Source organism: Narcine bancroftii, chromosome 10, assembly GCF_036971445.1.
Source record: "Narcine bancroftii isolate sNarBan1 chromosome 10, sNarBan1.hap1, whole genome shotgun sequence".
In the NCBI taxonomy this organism is placed as follows: Eukaryota; Metazoa; Chordata; class Chondrichthyes; order Torpediniformes; family Narcinidae; genus Narcine; species Narcine bancroftii.
In genome coordinates, this window is record NC_091478.1 from 77,025,883 (window position 1) to 77,048,990 (window position 23,108).

Here is a 23,108-nt window from a genome sequence, read left to right on the forward strand (position 1 = left end):
GGCGGCCCTTTGCAGTTTTCCCACAGGGTCTCACAAAATGAAGGATGAACGTGACAATCCAGCAGGCTGCACGAGGCCCACAGTGCTGCCCTCCAATTGGCCAACCAAAAGAGCTTAACTGGCCTATCAGGGAAAGCGCATCAGTGCCGAGAGGGTTTTGACCACACCCCCTCAGCTTGAGAATAAAAGCAGGGCTGTGAACCCAATAAAGCTCAGTGTTAACTACACCCAACTGGGATTTGTGTTGTTCTTTATGGGAACAGCTTGTTCTTTCTGAGCTGAAAATGCAGCTATAACTTCTCCTGTGCTATAGACTCTGCAGAGCCATAGCTTGTAGCTGTCAGCTACAAAGACAATGAAAGACAGGAATTACGTTATTCAATGTCAAGTTTAAAACACACTACAGATTCTAACAGACTGGAAAGTCTTGCATATTATTCCAAACCTCAATATTTCATCTATTGCCAAAAATTACTTGAATATAGATGTTTGTAAATTACAAAGATCAGAATTAAATGTTCATTGAATTCTTTAGAAAATGAATAGGTTACCCACTTACATAAGTTCTAACCAACACCAATGCTTTGCAGATAGTGATAATACAACGAAAACTTTTTAGTTTAAAAGGGCACCTACTTGTTCTCAGATGATTCAGATTTTAGTTGATAAACAAATATTTCCACTAAAATAGATCCACGTAATCAGAAGCTCTTTAAATACTGCAGGGTTTTCAATAAAACAGTTTGCTTTGTGCAATCATGAAAGATGCTCACCTCGAATAGTATATGCTAAATACTGATTGGACACTGCTATAAGGTTGCCATAGTAATATTTCTGCTCCCATTCATATTTTGCAACAGGTTGTATTTTTACCTAAAAGAAAAAACATTGCTTATTTACAAGAATAACAGCCTCTTATTGCTCAATCCAGCTGACAATTATATTTTTCTTATCCTGGTCCTTCAGATTGACAACCAAGAGAATTTAACTCACTGTCCAGTCCTGCACAAAAAATGAAAAATGTACAGATTTGCATATCTTGATTTGAAGGGACAATGAAGCTTTTCCTTCCTGAACAATTTTGGGTGTATTTTATGGAATTTGGACTGCTGATCACAAAAAGCACCTTAAAATTTTCATATCATGTACTGCTTTTTTTTTATAAAGATACAACCCATTTGTGTGATTTCCTGTCATGTTTTGTCTACTCTGCATACAAAACCGTGAAGTGTAACATGTCAGTGAAAAGTATTTTTCTGCATTCACACTTGCATTTCTTCCCCGCTAATCTTGGTGCGGTCAGTGATGAACACGGTGAAAGGTTCCTGGAATCTATCAATGCTAGCCGACTCTTGTTGGACACTGACATGAGAGGCATCAGGTGCGGAGTACAGACAAAAATCAGTGGCAAAAACATTTTTAGGTCAGTTGAAGTAACACAATGTGTCAGCATCATTCTGCGATTAAATTTAATTGAATTTAGTATATTTAATGTTTCTCCAACTTTCTTTTGTTACAGCAAATCTGAAATATTCTTTATGTTCAGCTTGCAGTTGGCTATCACAATCCTCAATTTCTTTTCAGGAAGTGAATCTTTTGGAGGGAAAAAAAATTGTCCAGTGTAATCCTAAAAAATCCCATTAAATTAAGGACATGAAGTTTTTACATTTTAAAGTGATGGTAATATGAATGTTAGTTCCCACATTTTATTTGGCCAAATAGTTTCACTAAAAATGAAAATCAACCCAGATTGAAAGAGCTTGGTCAAAGAGACAAAGGAAAGCACAGATGTTGAAAAGTTGAGATATGGAGGAGATACCCAAGTCAAGCAGCACAAAATATTGAGGCTCTAATCTGTTTGCTGTATGGAATCTGACTGACAGATTGGTACTAAATAAGCAATATTACCACATTTATTCTGAGAGCTTTATTCCAAACTTAAAAGAACAATAACCCAAGCATTATTCATTAGGTTTTTAAATGCATTTAAAACTTCTAATTAAATAGCATACAAAAAACAGTATTAACATTTAGTGCCCTTTAAGAATAGTCTGTATTACCTTGTTGCTTCCCCTAGCTTTATTACTGACATTGGAGCCATTGCTCGCTACAATTTCCACTTCTTTGGCAGATATAATACAGTTTGAACTGTCATCACCAGAGAGGTATCTGGGAAATGGGAGACAATTGGTTTTAAAACTAAAGTAGTACACTAGTGCAGTACATGAAGAAATCCAGGAAAATTTTCCAGGATGGCAATTTCATTCTCTTTCCACATGAAAAGAGTTTGTGAACAATGACAAGATTATTCCTCAGTAGGAATCAGCAAAGCACTAAAACCAGATGTACACAAAAACAAAACCTTATGTCCCAAGTTACCTCTTTCTCTCCCTTCGATCCACCAGTTCTGCCCCCCCAATCAGCACCCCATCACCCATTTCCATTCCCCTCCATCCACCCTAACATTGTTTCCCCCCCACTGGATCGCCTCCCCCATTTGGTTCCACCTGCCCTTCACCTCTCCCATTATCACTTCCCTACTTATCAGGTTACAGCAATGCTTGCTTCTGGGCTCCCATCTATCACCCTCCAGAAGCTAGCTCTACCTTCATCCTCCCCTTCCCCCTCATCTCTCAGCTCCACCTCCTTTTTTTTCTTTTGTCTGCTTCCACCTTTCACCCACCTACCAGTCTCCTTCATTTGCACCTATGCCTATTGTCCTTTCACCCCTCCTCTATTCATCTATCATAACTGGCCTCTGTCTCACTTGTCCCCTTTCCTCTTCATAACGGCTATCTTATCTCTCCATTCTTAACCCAATCCAGGGTATCAATATGAATCATCGGCAATTCCTCTTATCCCAACAAATGCTGCTGTTCCCACTAAGTTCCCCGAGCAATTTGGTTTTTGACAAATAAAAACACCTTGGTAACAAACAGGTTATTAGCAAATTACCAATTATGTGTCTTATACATCTCTTCCAATTTTGATGGGAGAAGAGGGAAATAATGGAGAAAATAGCAGCAGGATACCCAGCATTGCCCGGGAAATAAAACACCCAGTTATTGACTACATGTTTGAAACAAAATACCCAAAATACTTCATGGTAATTCTGCATAAATATATTTTTTCTGTTTCTTGCTGCCTGCTCCTCATTTGTCTGGAGGCCTGAGCACTGAGGCAGGTCTGGTGTCACTGTTCTGTTTCCTGCTGCCTGCTCCTTGCATGTCTGGAAGCATCAACAGTAAGGCGAGACTGATGTTCCCCTGCTGTCTCTTGCCTTCTCCTTTGTCCAACTCTACAGCCTTGTGAAGAGCTTCTGCCAGTGTTGCTTTGCTTTTTTTGAGCCCATATCGTACTGGATATACATTGATGCACAGGACTGCAAGTTCTGGTGCAAGTTCAATTTTGTTTTGAACTTCACACGACCTTAAAGGTTAAATTCTATGTAGTCATGTCATTCAACGTCAAATGTTACCACAATTATAGTAAACAGTAATGCAAGTCAGCGCAAGCTGGTCAAAAAACGCTTTTGAACTTTGAATTTAATCTTTAAGGTCATATGATGAAATTTAATGTGGTCATGACATTCAGCATCAAATGTTACCCTGACTGAACCTCCTTGGACATTATACAAGAGTGCTCCATATTGATCTGCATGGAGAACAGACACACGTGCACAAATATATATTAGACCCCAACAATAAACTCCATACTTCTTGATTTTACACAAAATGTAAAAATGCTACACAAACTCACATCTCTTGATTTTCTTGTAGGGTCAAAATAGGTACATTTGTGTTGCCTGACTCTCTGAGAACAGGTCCATCTCCAGCTGCAACAGGATCTGGAACCAGCAATCCATTCAGTTCTCCATTATAGGATGTAGTTTTCTTTTGGGCATCAACCTTTGACTCTAGCAAGGGCAAGCAAAAATATAACAACTGAAACGTACTGAGCATCTAACTACTTGTGAAAAGTGAAAACAAAATATTTATCCTTACAAATACTTCAAGAAGAGATCGTGGTTTATTCAAGAATGATCAAGGAATGGGATCTGAAAGATAATATCTATGTTTGCAAAGGACACAAATATGAATATAGTGAAATTATTTTATGGTAATTTTGAAATCAAGGATAGGATTGATAGTAGATATGGAAAAAAAAACGGACAAAATACTCTGCATTGGAGAGACTGGATGCAAATTGGGAGATCATTTTGTTGAGCACCTTTGCTCTGTCCACTGCAATAACAGGGACATCCAGGGGCCACTATTTCAATTCTATGCCCCATTCTCACAGTAACATGCATGTCCATGGCCTCATGCACTCTCAAACCATGGCCATCCATAAACTGAAGGAACAACACCTAATATTCCAAAAGGCCATTCTCCAAACAAATGGCATCAACAGTGACTTCACCAGTTACCATTAGGCTCCTCCCCCTCTCTCTCATTCCTGTCTCTTTTCCCCACCTTCAGCTCCCCACCCCCTTCTTTCTCTCTATTCAGAGAGCTAGCTCCTCCCACTATCACTTCTCTGTATTTTTCTCCTCTGTCCTCCTTCCTATGTCCACCTACGACTCTTATCTGTTGGCCCTTGCACCTCCCCTTGCTCCTTCTTTCCTCTTCCCCCCACCTTTTTACTCAGGTGCCTGTCTGGTTTTTGCTCATACCTTGACAAAAGGCTCAGATCCAAAATGAAGGCGATAAATCTTTGCTTCCTATAAATATTGTGTGATCAGAGTTTCTCCACCACTTTCGTATATGAAACTACAATCAAAAGTGTCTGCAGGCTTTCTCTTGTCTGCAAGAGGTTAAGTTGATAAAGTGAGCAATGAACAATTGCACATCAAAAATATCATCAGCTCATGGATGAGAAAATGAGGCAGAGATTGGGAAAAAAACTGTTTCAATGAAAAAAATAAGTCAAAAATTCACTTCATTCCCAATATCTGCAATATTTTGCATCTGATAGCTTATTTGTGTCTTCTCACTTTTTCAACTCCAGCTTACTTAGAAGACTGTTACTAACAACCTCCTGATGTTGCCAGATTCCTTTTGGTAGAAAAAACAGATTAAAAGGGGTTATATTAGGTGCTCCCAGTTCATTTTCTTTTGAGTGGTACTGTCACTTTAAGAGAACAGATCAACCTGCAAACTTTGGAGATTGATCGTGGGCTGACAAACTGGGGACAGCAGGTCCTCAAATTCGCTACTTCCGAAGAAAGAGGAAGTAGTCCTGGAAAATGCAGGTGCAGAGACCATGTGACCAACATGTTAAAGAAACAGTATTCTGATCTGTGGCCATTTTAAAAAAGCAACACTTGGACAAGCATCTCTTTGAAGGGATACTGTGCTGAAGTGGCCTCGTGTAATAGACAATTTGTCTGATTTCTCTCTGTAAGGAGAATGAGCACATATTCCACCGTGGCCAAAGGAACAGTCACTTTTGAAGGGGGAATTAGCGTACCAAACCGTGACCAACTGGTTCAGACACAGACATCTCAAATAGTGCAAATGCGGTGTACGCATATTACAGTTCAAACATCGCTTCAGAATAAACTCTTTTTAAAGACTTCTATAAGGTCCATAGGGGACTGTGCAGCTCTCTTACCATTAAAGTTGGCTCCAAATATAACTGAGTTTTAAAAATGATGTGTAAGTATTCTCCATATTCAAAGAGAGACTCTTCCCCCCCCCCCCCCCCCCCCAAGTCCCCAAACATCCAGTGGGAGAGAAGCAGGCAGTGGCTGGCTCAATGCGGGAGTACAGCTCTGCACATTCCTGGTGCTGGTAGAGCAGTTCCAGCTGTGAGGAGGATTATGGGTAACAAAGAGAGCCATTGTTCCCACATTGAGCCTTCGCCACGAGCCAGTGCTGCACTCGGTGAACTCTGGGCCTAGTTGCATTGCATCCCTGCTGCCATGTTGGGAGTTAGATGGCAGGGGGGGGGGGGGGGGGGGAGAGGGAGGCACGGACAATCAGAGGAAGCTAGCAGCAAGGTGGTTGGGTGTATTCATTAGCGTACTGTTGTGGACAGCCTGCAGTTTAGTTTAAACTGCAGGCAGACCAAAAATATGTGTAGGATTTCCTCAGGAAAAAATCCATTTGGGAATTAGTTTCTAATTCCTGCTTGAAACCTTTTACACATTTGTGGGAATTTTCCAAGAAATTCCCATTACATAGCAGCAGTGCAAAAAGCATATTTGATGAGCAGATGTCATCTACCAAAAAAAGTGCAAGTTTTTGGAGATTGCTGGTGTTCAGAATCCCAGATAAAAAGGTTAGGCACCTGTGTGTAACCAGACAGCCAAGATTCCATAACTTCATTAGCTGGAACTGCAATTTTCATCGTCACAAGATGTTAGCATTACTTTATGTAGAAAGACAAATTTCATTTGCACTGCTCTGCTGAATAATGGTGAAACAGAGGGATCCCTTGTTTAATCAGGGACCCACCGTATTTGACAGCATACAAGATGTCCCCCACCCCTGCTATTTCTGCAGGGAACGTTAAGAATTTTTTTTAGTGTATTTATGGGTAAGCATTTAATGTTAATAAAATATGTAGCTACAGTATAGCAGAAAAAACATGCAACTAGGAAAAAAGGAAAAATCTTTTTAATAATACGGCTCTAATTTACAATAGAAAACATTTTATAAAACTGCTGTTGTCGGTCTCCACCCTGGTCCCACTGCCCTGTGCTTTTCCAGTATCCCGCTGTCAGTCCCCATGCTGGTCCCACTGCTTGTTCTCTCCCAGCAGCCTGTGGAATGGGGCAGTCACCAGCTCCCACACTGATCTCACCACCCTGCTCCCCCCTCCCCACTGACAGCCCGCCACCAGCCCCCAACCACAGATGGCGGTGATGTTAGTGAGGAACAGAGCGACGATGGTCACTGTCGGCATTACTCACCATTATCACCCTAATTTCAACTTCACATATAATTCTTGGGGGATATTTTTAAGCCATTTTTTCTCCAAAAAATGGGTCTTATATGCTATCTAATATAGTAATGGGAATGTTGGCAGATTTCCAGCATGGTTAGCACAACACTGTTACAACACCAGGTACTAGGGTTCAAATCCAGTACTGTCTGCAAGGAGTTTACACATTCTCCCCATGTCTGTGTGGGTTTCCTCCCACCCTCTTAAAAAAAACGTCTGCCATTTGTAGCTTAGTTGGTGTATTTGGGCTCATGGGCTGGAAGGACTGTGATCTATCTCTAAATTGAAATTAAAATTAGCCTTTTATTCAAGGAATGTTCACATCAGATGGGGGAATGAGCAAATTCAGGTGTTGGTCTGGTTGAATTAATGAATGCATCATACTAGAAATCATGTAAAGCAGACAGAGCAGTGGCACAGTGCGTTCACTTTTGACCTCAAGTAACAACAAAAGACACTGCAAAACTGCCAATTTGAAGGCACTAAATAACCATATAACTGTTTACAGCACGGAAACAGGCTATAGTAAAGGAACATGTAGCAAAGTTTTCACACAGAAGGTGTGCATGCAAGGTATTGAAATTTTATTAGAAATGAAGTTTGATGAAAAAAGAATTTGATAGTCATCATCTCCAGATTCACCATTTTATACACAAACCGAATGAGGAAATTAAACAAATAATTTCCTGCCTTTTTTCCCCCCAATTTCTACTCCCCTCCAACCTGTATTCATCCATCACCTGTAAACCTGTGCTCCTCCCCCTCACCCTATTCCTGATTAAGGGTTTCAGTCCAAAACATTGACCATCAATTGCCTTCTATAGATGCAGCCTGACCTGCTAAGTTCCTCACCATCTGTTGTCATGTTTCACTATGCACATATAGGAGCTCAGAAAATCTGGATTAGGAATTTATTAGAAAATCAGCAGGTCCTCACTTAACTTTGTTGATACGTTCTTGCAAAGTGCTACTTTAAGTCAAATTATGTTAAACAAAACAGATTTTACAATCAGATCAATGACAAAGAGTTAAGTTCCTACAGTTTATTTCTGGTCAGAAAAAAAAATCACCAAACATCTAAATAATTAACATCTAATATTAAAGGTGTGCTATCAGACATTTAAGAATAATAAAAACATATAAAAAGTATTTAATCAATCTACGTTGGTGAATCTGTGAGTGACGCCGGTCATAGTGGTGATGGCTGCTCTGGGGAGGGAGGTGACTGGTATCCTGCAGTGATCATCGCCACTGAAGAGCACAGAAGGAGAGGGTGGGAGTGTCTCAAGAAATTCTTGAGGGACCTGGTGTTGCCTCAGGTTGGAGTGGAGTAATAGGTGGTGTTGATGGTTGTGGTGTTGCTGGGACTGTTCAAATTTCATTCACTTTCAGCACAAGAACCCTGTTGTTTCTTTCGTTCTTCAAATCAACTTAAAGCTTTCATGTTTGTACGGCCATTAGCGAACATGGAATTTCGCTGATGCATGTGTTCCATCCAGAAATGCAAAAATCTTTCCACATTTTCCATCATGGTGCTTCTACTCGGAGTTAATTTTGTAGCATCTAAAGGGGTTACACTTCAAACACTAGCTTTAAATTTTTTGGCATTACTGTGAATTGTTTGTACAGTTGTTGGTTGCAGACCAAGAGCTCTTCCAATATCCACAGCTCACTGTCCATTGTCAAATCTCTTTAACCCTTCTAAATGTGTCTAATGTTACACTTTTTCTGATTGGTGGCCACAGTCAGCAGGGGTGCACAGTGCATGTTTAGCACTCATTGCCACCGGGATAAATCAAGGAATAAATGCTTGAGAATCAATAATTATAAAAGGCAGCACCTATCAGCATTTAGTTCAAACCCAAACAATAACAAAATCTAGTGAGGTTTTTTTTCTCATTCTAACAAAACTATTATTCAAGGACTTACTGTTCATGTAGAGGGATATTCATGAATGACAAGAATACAAAGCTTGTGCACATATTTCACACACAAGTTTGAGGAATGTTTCATAACTCCAGCTTTTCAACAAATCAGAAATGCAGTGCAAACATTTCTCTCACCTTTCCAAACTGCCATGATTAACCTTTACATCTGACCCACCTATTTACTTCAATTCAACATTCAGTTAATTTACCCTATCGTGCATATTATATCCAATGGTACTGCAAAATCTTGTCGGATAAAAGAGTTTGCAGCACATGAAATATAAATGACGATGAAGAATTGGTTACCAGACAGAAAGAACAGAGTAAAATAAATAGATCCTCTCAGTTAGCAGATGCTTCGGCCCCACTTATACACAAATCACTATTGTTAGAGGAAAACAAATTCATATTTCTAAGTGATGATGAACTGGGCCAGAGTGTGAGCGTGGAAAAGGGTGGAAAGTGTCTTCAGAGGGATATGGACCAGATAAGTGAGTGAGGATAAACATAGCAGATGTAATACAGTGTGCAAAATATAAAATTATCCATTTTGGTGCACCAACAGAAAACTCAGAATTTTTTAAACTGATTAATTGGTTATTGCTAAAGTTCAAAGACCATGTGGACCATATAGATCAGCAGGTGCACTCAGTGAAAAGGCTTCTATTACTGGAACAAGAAATTGTTCTGACAATTAATATAGGGTTGCAGTGGGACTGCATTTGGAAAATGGTGCAGTTTTAATTTCAACACCTACAATAGGATTGAGGAAATGCACAGATTCACCAGACTGGTTCCAGGGATAGCAAGTTTGTCACACAAGGCTCGGAATTGTATTCTCTGGAGTTTATAAAAGTGAGCAGAAATCAAATCAAAACAAAAAAAAAAATTGTTAAACAACTTGACAGACCTGCTGCCGGAAGAATGTTTCCCGTGCCTGAGGTACACAGGGTGAAGGAAGTAAAACATGGTGTGCAGACACCATGGCTGAAGTAAAACCACAATGCTGGAGAAACTCACAGGTCGCAAAGATTTTAAAAATACATAACCAACACTTCAGACTTGAGCTGCACCTGTCCATTTTGCTCACACCTTGGTGAAGGCTAAAAGCCCAAAACGTTGGTTATGTATCTTTATCTTTGCTCTATAAGGTCACCAACGACGTGGACATTTACCCCTGCATAAATCTTCGTCCGCGAAGCAAAGCCAAAGAATGGATAAGGGTACAATGCTTGACCTGAGTTTTTCTGTTTTCAAGTCAGTGGGTGGCGTTACTGAATAAATTGTTACAATTATATGATATTCTAGGAAAGGACTGATTTTACTAGAATCAGTAAAAACAAGACTCTTCAGGGTGGGGCAGCAATTAATGGCACAAAGAGGTAATTATTGCATTTAACAAGTATCCAAGGCAGAAATTTCAATCGCAAGGAATGAGAAGACCGGGGCCATCACCTCCCCTCAGACCCGGGGGTTCTGCTTCCTGTACTGCCTCGCCCGCCCCGTTTTCCACTCCACGGCCGCGAGAAAATCCCCCCTCCCCCCCTTTGGGAAAATCTCCCCCCCTCCCCCCCTCCCCCCCATTGGGAAAATCTCCCCCCCTCCCCCCCATTGGGAAAATCTCCCCCCCTCCCCCCCATTGGGAAAATCTCCCCCCCTCCCCCCCATTGGGAAAATCTCCCCCCCTCCCCCCCATTGGGAAAATCTCCCCCCCCTCCCCCCCATTGGGAAAATCTCCCCCCCTCCCCCCATTGGGAAAATCTCCCCCCCTCTCAGAAAATCTCCCCCCCTCCCCCCCATTGGGAAAATCTCCCCCCTCCCCCCCATTGGGAAAATCTATTCCCCTCCCCCCATTGGGAAAACTCTCCCCCCTCCCCCCCCCATATGGGAAAACTCTCCCCCCTCCCCCCCCATATGGGAAAACTCTCCCCCCTCCCCCCCTTGGGAAAATCCCCCCCTCCCCCCCCATTGGGAAAATCACCCCCTCCCCCCCATTGGGAAAACCAACACCCTCTCTCCCGCGGGCGAACCCGTCCCCTCCCGCGGGCGATTCCCGGGCGGGGTCACTGTATCCCCGAGGCCCGGGCTCTGAGGGAGAGTCCCCGCCGCCCCTTACCGGCCACCCGGTCCAGCTTGAGTATGTCGCGGAGGTGCTGCGTAGCGTTCTGGATGTCCATCTTGGAGGTGGAAGTCGGTGGTGGTGAAGCCATGGCGGTGGTGGCTCGGCAAGCAGCAGCAGCGCCACGGCTAAAAGCATCCCTTCCGGTGCAACCGCGTCCCCGTTCCCCCCTCGCCCTCCCCGGGAACCTGGCTTATCCGGCCACAGTCACGGCTCGGGATGTGATTCTCACCCCGCAGCAAACTCTGCAGGTCAAACCGTGTACTTCCTAGGGCAAAGATAAAGTTCATCTTTGGTACATAAACTCAACCATTTAGGACTCTTATCCCCCCCCCCCCCTCCTTTTTACCGTGTTGAAAGCCAGATGCGGGTGGTTCACACTGAACCAAGTAAAGCCGGGTCGGTGCGACCTTTCACAGAGCAAGCCGGCATAACCATATAACCGTTTACAGCACGGAAACAGGCCATGTCGGCCCCTCAAGTCCGTACCGGTTCACTTGAACAGCTCCACTAGCTCCTCCACAAACTCCTGAGGAAGTAGAGGCTTTGTTCATGATGTTCCAGGAAAGATCCTCGGAGAGAACAAGGGTCAGGTGATCATGTGGGACACTGTCTTGAGTTGGGCAATGAGGTATGGCTCTACTGTGCACACAAGGTGGTAGGTGAGGATTATTTTAAGTGTGTTGGAACAAAATATCAGCTTGCACATAAGTACAGGGCTTGCAATAAGATTGATCAAGAGCAGGGTGAAGGACAACAGCTGGCTTCAAAGGGGTTGATGTATTATTTGGTCTCTATTGGTGATTAAAGTAAAGGTTAATTGTGGTTTGAGACCAGAGTGAACTTTCTAACTGAGTTGATGTCAAGAATGCAGTCAGTATTCAGGCTCATGATCTGAGTTACCAGAGTTGCTTTGGAAATTGGGTTGGAAGTTGAGGTTGTTTTAGTAGGGATCAGGTAAACGGGCTGAGGTTTGGACCGTGACCAATTGAGGAGGGTCATTTGGGGGTGAGAATGACCTTGTGATCTGAGTGTGGAGAGAGAGATTGGCATCAGGCTCTGCAATTCGTGGACGGTGTGCGGCAGTCGGGTGGGGGTGGTGTGCGGTTGAATGTTCTTTATTGAGGAGACACATGATGGAGTAGTGGCCGGTCGGGGAACTCCAGCCCTCTCCGGAAAAGTTAAAAAAGAAGAGAAAACACAAAGGCACAAACACGAAAATTAAAATACAGTGAAAATAAAGGTGGGAAGAAAATGGCAGCGAAGAAAGAAAAGTCGAAAGCAACGGGAAGAAGAGAAGAAGAAAAGATGTCGGAAGAAGAAGGTGAAGGCCTTACCTGTCCGAGGAGGCCCGCTGTGGAGAGAGAAGCCCGCTCCCTCAGGTCAGTTGAAGCCCCGAGCTCGGGACTACAAAAATGGCTCGCGGAGCCAAGCAAAAGTGCACAACCTGCGCGATGCGCAAGACAAAAAAAACATTGATGGGAGGGGGGACCAGCTGAGGAGTCAATCTCCACAGCTGAGAATGACAGCCACAACACAACAACAAGAGGAGAACATAGAAAATAACGAGAACAAGAAAGAAGAGAGTAAAAAGAAATCAAAGAAACAGCAGATGACCAACCCAGAGGAAAAAGAAGAAGAACACAGAGAAATGGAAGATGAAGGGAAGGGCAAGACAATGGATATTTTTTTTAAAGAATATATGGAATCAATAAAAGAATGGCAATCACAAGAATTTAGTGAAATAAAAAGAAGAATAAAAAGTACAGAAGAAAAAATGAATAGATTAGAGATGTGAAAAAGAGTGGACAAGGTGGAAGAACAAGAAACACCCATAGAAATGGAAGTAGATGACTTAAAAAAGAAATTAGAAGAATCTAATAAAAAAGTTAAAGAGACACAAGAGCTGTTAGCTCAGAAGATAGATATAATGGAAAATTATAATAGAAGAAATAATATAAAGATAGTGGGCCTTAAGGAAGATGAAGAAGGCAAGAATATGAGAGAATTTATAAAAGATTGGATCCCCAGGGTCCTAGGAAGACCAGAATTACAGGAAGAAATTGAAATAGAAAGGGCACATAGAACATTAGCCCCTAAACCACAACAAAAACCAAGATCCATTCTAGTAAAATTCCTAAGATATACAACAAGAGAAAATATATTGGAGAAAGCAATGAAGAAAATAAGAGAAGACAAAAAACCACTGGAATACAAAGGTCAAAAAAATTTTTTCTATCCAGATATAAGTATTGAACTCCTGAAGAAGAGGAAGGAGTTTAATACAGCAAAAGTGATCCTATGGAAAAAAGGATATAAATTTATGCTAAAGTACCCAGCGGTACTTAAAATAGTTATTCCAGGGCAGCAAAGCAGACTATTCTCGAATCCGGAGGAAGCACGAAAATTTGCAGAACAACTACAAAACAGACAGAGAGATGAAGACATGTAACGAGAGCAAAAATGACCACGAACTATATGTATGGGTATATATGTGTGTACATATGGGTATGTATATTTAGAAAAAAATATAGAGTATAGATAAGAATTAATATGGGAAAGTAAGGGAAGAGAAAAAGTAAGGAGGGAATTAAGAGAGTGACCTTTGTTATATATGAAGATTAAAGTCTTTTCGGGGGGGGCTGGGTGGGGAAGAACTACGGTCACTGCGAAATCAGTTGACGTTTGCGAGTGATTTCGCAAATCCAAATGGAGAGGGGAGATGTGGTTGCCCAACAAGGGACAAAGGGCAACTCAGGAAGGGGAGGGGATAATGGGGTTAAAGGATTTTTAGATAGGAGAGTAATGGAAATATTTTATGTTTTAGAAATGTTATCTTATAATGTGCTTAAAAAAAACCAGAAATGGATAAGAAGGAAAGGTGATGATGAAGAAACAGAAAGGAAAGATAAACAAAGTATAAGATGGCTATGTTGAATTATATGACTTTAAATATTAATGGAATAGATAACCAAATCAAAAGGAAGAAACTGTTAAATTTATTGAAAAAAAAATTGATATAGCATTCGTACAAGAGACACACTTAACCGAAGTGGAACACAAGAAATTAAAGAGAGATTGGATAGGACATGTAACAGCAGCATCATATAATTCAAAAGCTAGAGGAGTAGCTATATTAATCAGTAAAAATGTACCAATCAAAATAGAAGAGGAAATAATAGATCCAGCAGGGAGATATGTAATGATAAAATGTCAGATATATTCGGAGTTTTGGAATTTACTCAATGTATATTCACCTAATGAAGAAGATCAAAAATTTATGCAAGATATCTTTTTGAAGATAGCAGATACGCAAGGGAACATACAAATAGGAGGGGATTTCAATCTTAATTTGGATTCAAACATGGATAAAACTGGAAAAAAAATTAATAGAAAGAACAAAGTAACCAAATTTATAATTAAATCGATGCAAGAAATGCAACTTTTGGATATTTGGAGGAAACAACACCCAAAGTAAAAGGAATATTCATATTATTCGGGCAGACATAAAACATACTCAAGAATAGACCTATTCCTGTTATCAGTTCACATGCAAGAGAGAGTTAGGAAAATGGAATATAAAGCTAGACTATTTTCAGACCATTCACCCCTGTTATTGACAAGAGAGTTAGAGGACATCCCACCAAGATGGAGATTAAACTCCATGCTACTTAAAAAGCAGGATTTTAGAAAATTGATTGAATGACAAATTAAAATGTACTTTGAAATAAATACAGAATCAGTGAAAGATAAGTTTATACTATGGGACACAATGAAAGCATTCATCAGAGGGCAAATAATAAGTTATGTAACCAAGATGAAGAAGGACTACAATCAGGAAACAGAGCAGTTGGAAATAGCAAATAAAGAAAAAGAATTAGCAATGAGGGAAGACACAACTAAAAGAAGAAAATTGGCAGATAAAAAAGTAAAATATGAAACACTACAAACATACAAGGTGGAAAAGAACATAATGAAGACAAAACAGAAATATTATGAACTAGGAGAAAAAACACACAAAATTCTAGCATGGCAGCTTAAGACAGAACAAACTAAGAGAATGGTATTGGCATTAAGGAAAAAAGACAAACAAATCACATATAATCCAACGGAGATTAATGAAAACTTTAGAGAATTCTACGAACAACTATAGAAAACTGAAAACGAAGGGAAAGAAGATAAAATAGATGAATTTTTAACTAAAATTGAACTACCAAAATTACAAACAGAGGAACAAAATAAATTAACAAATCCATTTGAAATAGAAGAAATACAGGAGATAATAAAAAAACTACCGAACAATAAAACACCAGGAGAGGATGGATTCCCAATAGAATTCTATAAAACATTTAAAGATTTATTAATTCCTCCCCTTCTGGAAGTAATCAACCAGATTGATAAAACACAAATCTTACCAGTGTCATGTAAAACAGCAATAATTACAGTAATACCAAAGACAGGGAAAGATCCACTTACACCAGCGTCATATAAACCAATATCTTTACTTAACACAGATTACAAGATAATAGCTAAACTATTAGCAAATAGATTAGCCGACTACGTACCAAAAATAGTAAATCTAGACCAAACTGGATTTATTAAAAAAAGACAAACAACAGACAATATCTGTAAATTTATTAACTTAATTCATGCAGTAGAAGGAAATAAAACTCCAACAGGAGCGGTTGCTTTAGACGCAGAGAAGGCCTTTGACAGAGTAGAATGGAATTATTTATTCAAAGTACTACAAAAATTCAGCTTACCAGAGAAATATATTAATTGAATTAAAGCATTATATAAGGGGCCATTGGCGAAAGTGACAGTAAATGGATATATATCAAAACAATTTAACTTAAGCAGATCAACAAGGCAGGGATGCCCACTATCTCCTTTATTGTTCGCATTAGCAATAGAACCACTGGCAGAACTGATAAGAACAGAAAATAAAATAAAAGGGATAAAAATAAAAGAGAAGGAATATAAAATCAGTCTATTTGCAGATGATGTTATAATATACTTAGTAGAACCAGAAATATCAATAAAAGAACATAGGAAATTGAAGGAATATGGAGAAGTGTTGGGGTACAAGATTAATGCAAATAAAAGCGAAGCAATGCCAATGAATAATGCTGATTTCTCAAAATTTGAGAAAGAATCACCATTCAGATGGCAAACGCAAGCAATGCGATATCTAGGTATACAAATAAATAAAAACCTCAGCCATCTATATAAACTCAATTATTATACACTAATGAAAAAATTACAAGATGACTTGGAGCATTGGAAAGATTTACCACAAACACTGATTGGAAAGATAAACTGTATTAAAATGAACATTTTCCCAAGGATACAATATTTATTTCAGACATTACCAATACGATTAACAGAGAAATTTTTCAAGGATTTAAAGAAAATGATAAGGAAATTTTAATGGAAACGGGGGAAACCGAGGATACCACTAGATAAGTTAACAGAATGGTATAAACAAGGAGGCTTACAACTACCAAACTTAAAAAATTATTATAGAGCCGCACAATTAAGATACCTATCAGATTTTTATCAAACAAGGGAAAAGCCAGATTGGACTAGATTAGAACTAGATAAAATAGAGGAGAAGATACCTGAACATATATTAAATAAATGGGATGAAAAATTGGTACTATGTAGGAATTCTCTGGTATTGCATTATCTGCTCAACATTTGGAAGAAGATTCATGTAGAAAGGAATAAAACAAATTACCAACTACCAAAACTAATACTGACGCAAAATCAGCTAATCCCTTTTACAATAGATAACCTTTCCTTTAGAGAATGGGAGAAAAAAGGGATCAAAAGAATAGAGAATTGTTTTTCGGGAAATAAACTATTATCCTTTGAACAATTGAAGGATAAATATAATATAACTGACGATACAAGGTTGGCATTCTACCAACTGAAATCCTACTTGAAGGACAAATTGGGAAACAGTCTGAGGTTACCAGAAGGAAGTAATTTTGAATATGTGATTATAGATACAATGATAATCAAAAAATTTATAACAAACATGTATATTAAACTACAAGAAAAGGAGAATGAGGAAATAAATGGTAAAACCAAACAAAAATGGGAACAAGATCTAAGCATAAAGATAAAGAATGAAACATGGGAGAAACTATGCTCCAGAACCATGAGAAATACAATAAACACAAGGTTACGTATGATACAATATAACTGGATACACAGGTTATACATTACACCTCAAAAGTTAAATAAATGGGACCCAACAGTATCTGACAGATGTTTTCGCTGTAAAAAGGAAACAGTTCATGCAATCTGGACATGTGAGAAAGTGAAATAATTTTGGGAAGATCTAAACCAGATACTAAATAAAATCACAAAAAGCAATATACCAAAAAACCCAGAGATCTTCCTCCTAACTAATATAAAAAACAAAGAATTTGGACTTGATTTGGATGGAGCACAAAAAAGATTTGTTATGATAGCCCTAGCTGTAGCAAAAAAAATGTATTATGTCAACCTGGAAATTAAAAGATAATTTGAGAATACAACAATGGTATATAGAAATGAATAAATGTATTCCATTAGAAATAATAACATACAATTTAAGAAATAACATTACAATATTTGAACAAATATGGGAGCCATACATGAAACACAGTAGAGAAAACCTACCGTGGACATCTACCACCTAAAATGACAGGAGAAGATAATGAAAAGAACTGACTCAGTTGAATTTCTTGTTTATTTTTATTGAATGACAACATTGTTTAAAGGGTTTAATGTATCTTATATTCTGAACTTTAAATAAGTGGGAGGGGAGGTGAGGGAGGGGAGGAGGGAAGGTGGGGTAGAAAACAAGACTGTATATATTTGAAAAGAAAAATGTATGTATCTTGATCAATATGGTTTATAGTGTGAAAAATAAAAAATTTTTAAAAAAAGAATGTTCTTTATTGAAGAACCAAGGTATGGACTCTTATTTGTCCCTAAGATACTGGATTTCTGGTTAGGTGTGTCAGATTTTCTTCCAGGAAATGAGGTAGCCAGTTACCAGGTGCTGGTTATTTAAAATGGATGTGCATCAAAACTTTTTTCACACATGGTATGAATTTGTCTACCTCAGAGGGTTATGGAGATGATTGTGTGTGTGTGTGTGTGTGTGTGTGTGTGTGTGTGTGTGCGTGCGCGCACGCCTTGGCTCTGATACTCCTGACCTTGGCAGGTAATACACAGGATGAAAATGACACCCTTCCCCCACTCCATCCCGCGTTAATGGCGTTCACACAGCTAAGTGAAGCGGTTAATTCCTGGCTTTTAACGGCTGTGTAAAAGGAGCGTTACAATGCACATTATTTATTACAGAAGTCTTTCTGCATTTGCACAATCGGTCTATTTACATTTCTCTTTTGTATAAGTATCTTCTTGAGTAAAGATACAATGCTGGAGAAACATCAGGCTGTTTCGTCAGGTGGTATTTATGGATTCAGATCGTAATAAACTTAGCAGGTGAGTGTTCTTTGGGGGGCGTGGCAAGATGGCGTAGGGAGCGGACGTGCCTTCCCGGTCTCCCCCAGGCAGTTATATAAATACCCGTTTTAAGAATATTTCTTTTTTGTTAAAAGTCTTTGTTTTGTTTATCAATTGTTTTTAGTTTAAAATGGCAACAAAGATTAAGGAAAATAGAGTTCAAATACAGAACAAAACTACACTCTCCGACTTTGGAAGAAACTCGGCCTACTTGCCCAGACAGAACCACGGAGTCAAGGCTGGAATCTTCTTAAGAACAGAGCTCATTAATTGGACTGTCGGATAAGCTGGCCTTGGACACCCCTCTGAAAGATGGTGATGAATATTGATTTGAAATGTTTTATGAAGATAAATTGCAGTAATTGGCATTGGTTGCTCATGAGTTTTAAAAATCCAGATAACATTAAAGTTTATTAGTGATTTTTTTTGGATGGAATATTGGAAGGATGAACTTATTATTTATAAATACAGAACAAAATTACATTCTTTGACTTTGGAAGAAATTTGACCTATTTGCCCAGACAGAGCCGGAGTTGGTGCTGGAATTTTCTCAAGAACAGAACTTATTAAAGTTGATTTCGGACTCCTTTTTGAAAGATGGCGACGAATGTTGATTTGAAATATTTGAAATATTTTCTGAAGATAAACATATATATGGAACTCCTTGACCTGCAATAAGGTTTATCAGTGATTTTTTTTTGGATGGAATATTGGAAGAGTGAATTTATTATCTGTGAGTATGCATACATTGCAAACAGATTTTAATAGTTTTGAAAAGGTTTTTTTTAAACTAAACAACAAGATCAGTTTAATATTGAGAAAATTGGAAAAAACAGAAACTTTATTAAATTTGGAAACTCAGTAGAAAGAAACTATGAACAAGATTTATAAAATTAAAGTCGAAGGAGCAATGTCCAAGAAGAGTTAAAAATTTTGAATAAGTTTTTCTTGAAAATAAACAATAATTTCAACTTAACATTGAAAAGATTGACAAAGAGGAAAATTTGATATTAAATTGGGAAACATAGAAGAAAGAACTTATGAATAACATTGATGCTTTAGAAGATCAAGACCGAAGGAATTATGTTCAAGAAAATTTTAAAAGATTTGAAAAAATTTTTTTTGAAAGTAAGCTACAAATTCAACTTGAGACTGAGAAGAATGGAAAATTCGGTGTTGAACTGGGATGTTCAGAGGTATTTTAATTCAGTGGATGAAATTCAGGAAGACTTGAAAAAAAATTTAAAAAAAAAGCTTTTATTGATTGTAAACAATGTTTAACTCAGTGTTGGGAGGGTGGAAAGGGTGCAAAATTTAATATCAAGTTTGGATTTTCAAAAAAAAGTTTATGAATAAGATTGGTTAAATTGATGGACCGGGGTTTTATGGATATAAGAAATGATGATTTTTCGGTTTATACGTGTATTTTGTCTGCCTGGGGGGGGGGGGGGGAGGGGGTGGTACTTCTGCTCCCGAAAGTCATATGCCACTTGTGGTTTATACCACACCCATTTGGGTTTTTGGGAATTAACCACCACAAGGTGGTTTCCTAAGGGGTTAGGGGAGGTGGGGGGGGGGGTGAAAATTTGAAAATTATTTAGTATCTATTATGTAATATTATATTAAGTCAATTTGAAATGAATGTATGGAGATTCTATAAATAAATTTAAAAAAAAAAGGTGAGTGTTCTTTATCGAGCAAAGAAAAAGATATATAACAATGTTTCAGGCTTGAGCTCTTCATCAAGGAAGATGCAAAATGTCAGCAGGTGCCTGAAGATAAAGATACGATACCAACGTTTCAGGTTTCAAAATTTGGTCATACCTTGATGAAGGGATCAAGCCCAAAACGTTGGTTATCTTTAGCTTTGCTCTATAAAGTACACTGTTTGACCTGCTGAGTTTCTCCAGTGTTGTTTTTACTTCGACCACAGTATCTACACTTTTGTGTTTTACTTGTGAAATAGCAAGATTTTTTGAGAATGACACATTACAGGAGAAATGAGAATCAAATTGAGGGGGGACTTGATAGAGGTGTTTAAGATTTTAAAAGGGACAGAGAGTAAATGTGGATAGGCTTTTTCAATTAAGAGTGGGGGAGATTCAAACTAGAGGGCATGGTTTAAGATTGAAGGGGGAAAATTATAAGGGGAACATGAGGGGAAATTTCTTTACACAAAGGGTGGTGGGGATGTGGAACGAGCTTCCGACAGACGTGGTCGAGGCGGGATCATTTAAGGAAAGACTGGATCGTTACATGAATAGGAGTATGAATAGGGGTATGGACCGGGTGCTGGTCAGTGGGACTAGGAGGGTGGGGATTTGTTACGGCATGGACTAGTAGGGCCGAACTGGCCTGTTCTGTGCTGTAAGTGGTTATATTTACATGGAGAGGAGAGGACTGGAGGGGTATGGACCGGGTGCTGGTCAGTGGGACTAGGAGGGTGGGGATTTGTTACGGCATGGACTAGTAGGGCCGAACTGGCCTGTTCTGTGCTGTAAGTGGTTATATTTACATGGAGAGGAGAGGACTGGAGGGGTATGGACCGGGTGCTGGTCAGTGGGACTAGGAGGGTGGGGATTTGCTACGGCATGGACTAGTAGGGCCGAACTGGCCTGTTCTGTGCTGTAAGTGGTTATATGGTTAAATGAGCATTTATCAGCAGTGCCTGCCACTTTAGTAGATCCATGCAATCACTTCCATTACACATTTCCATATCCTTATTTTTATTCTGCCTCTTGGTGCATGTTGAACAATGCTGCTCCCAACAGCCTTTTGCACAATACATAATCATCTTGGTTCTTATGATGCTGAAACAACACCCTGCGACTATTTATTTGTAATATATGTATGTGACATGAACATGGGTTCTGTGTCTATGTATTGTTTGTATGAGTGCTAGGTCTGTATATGTGTTTTGCTCTGTTTTTGCACCATGAACTAGTGATAGCTGTTTCATCAGGTTATATTGTCGCAATGGGATGATAAATGAACTTGTCCTACACCAGCCTCAGAATTCCAGAGATTCAAAGAAATTTCAACACATCTGAATGTTAAATGACCACCCCTTGTTTTGTTGCTATGTTCACTTATTCACTGACCTTCCTGACATCTATTGTGAGGCCCCCTTAGGATTAGCTGCCCTTAGGATCTTGTATGTTTGAATAAAGTCACCCCTCATTCTTCTAAACTCCAAGGAACACAGCCCCAAACTGCTTCTTTGATAAGACAACCCTCTCATCCAGGAATCAGACTGGTGAATCTTCCTTGGACTTCCTCCAAGGGAACTATACCCTTTAGTTCATTGTATACGATAAGAGGAAAAGTGAGAATTGATTTTTAATTAATTTTTTTTCACATGGCAGCATATCAGCAAGGGGCTCAGTGGCTGAGGGGCTCACATAGGCCGTGGGCTGCTGGAGACTGACTCGGGAAACAGGAATAAGAACCAGGATTTGAGAAGGTGCTGAGGGCAAGAAGACCTCTGAAGGGCCTTAAATGCTGAAGGCTTCTAGATCATGTCAGAGATTTGGATCTGCATCTCAGACTGCCGATATCAAACAGAAGTCTGTATGGCTGAAAAGGCTGCAGGAGTGCTGTAGGTGAATCCACAGAGCAGCAGAGTTTAAATTATGGTTTTGCTGCCAGGAGTGAAGGTTTGCAGATCTGTCTGAAGGAGACCAAGTCTTGGTAAATAGGTTTAATGTGGATAGCTATTGAATGATTGGCATGGATGTGGTAAGATTAAGGTCTTTACAGCTATGAGTCAGATGTAAATAGATGATGAAATCAGGAATGACCAAAGAAAATGCTGGAACAGAGAGAAAGTAACAGTCAACAATATCTCAAAGGGAGGAGTCACGTGATGGAGTAGTGGCCGGACGGTGAACTCCAGCCCTCTCCAGAAAAGTCGGGAAAAACAAGAGAAAACACAAAGGCACAGAAATAAAAGTTACAGAAAAGTGAGTATAAAGGTGGAAAGAAGATGGCGACAAAAAAAGAAAAGTCGAAAGCAACGGTAAGAAGAGAGGAAGAGAAGACAAAGGAGGAAAAAGGTGAAGGCCTTACCTGTCCGAAGAGGCCCGCTGCGGAGAGAGAAACCCGCTCCCTCAGGTCGGTAAATAATGGACTACAAAAATGGCTCGCAGAGCCGAACAAAAGTGCGCAACCGCGCATGAAAAAAAACACACTGACGGGAGGGGGGACCAGCTGGGGAGTCGATCTCCACAGCCGGCAACGACAGCTGCAGAACACCTGCAGCAAGAAGAGACCACAGAAGACAATAGAAACAAGATAGAAGAGGAGGAAAGGGCAACAAAGAAACAACAGATGGTCAACCCAGAGGAAGAAGAAGAGGAAGAGTATGGTGAAATAGAAGAAGAAAAGATAGGCAAGGTAAAGGATATACTTGCTCTTATTAAAGGATACATGGAGTCATTTAAAGAATGGCAAACACAGGAATTTAAGGATTTAAGAAAAAGAATAAACAACAGAGGAGAAAATAATTAAAATGGAGATGACCTTAACAGAAATGGGAAAAAAAAATGGACAAGATGGAAGAGCGGGCAGTAGCAGCAGAAATG

At 39.5% G+C, this 23,108-nt stretch overlaps 1 protein-coding gene across 2 annotated transcripts in view; it reads right to left on the minus strand.

The window, feature by feature from the left end:
• Positions 1-11,181, minus strand: part of edc4 (enhancer of mRNA decapping 4) — a 64,715-nt gene extending 53,534 nt beyond the window's left edge. For both annotated transcript variants that reach the window (XM_069901462.1, XM_069901461.1), the window contains exons 1-4: positions 10,996-11,181; positions 3,760-3,916; positions 2,061-2,169; positions 774-873 (exon numbers count right to left, since the gene is read on the minus strand). In XM_069901462.1, coding sequence (XP_069757563.1) covers positions 774-873; positions 2,061-2,169; positions 3,760-3,916; positions 10,996-11,089 — 460 coding nt within the window. In that variant the 5' untranslated portion in view covers positions 11,090-11,181. The remainder of the gene's footprint in view (positions 1-773; positions 874-2,060; positions 2,170-3,759; positions 3,917-10,995) is intronic.
• Positions 11,182-23,108: the final 11,927 nt, after the last annotated feature.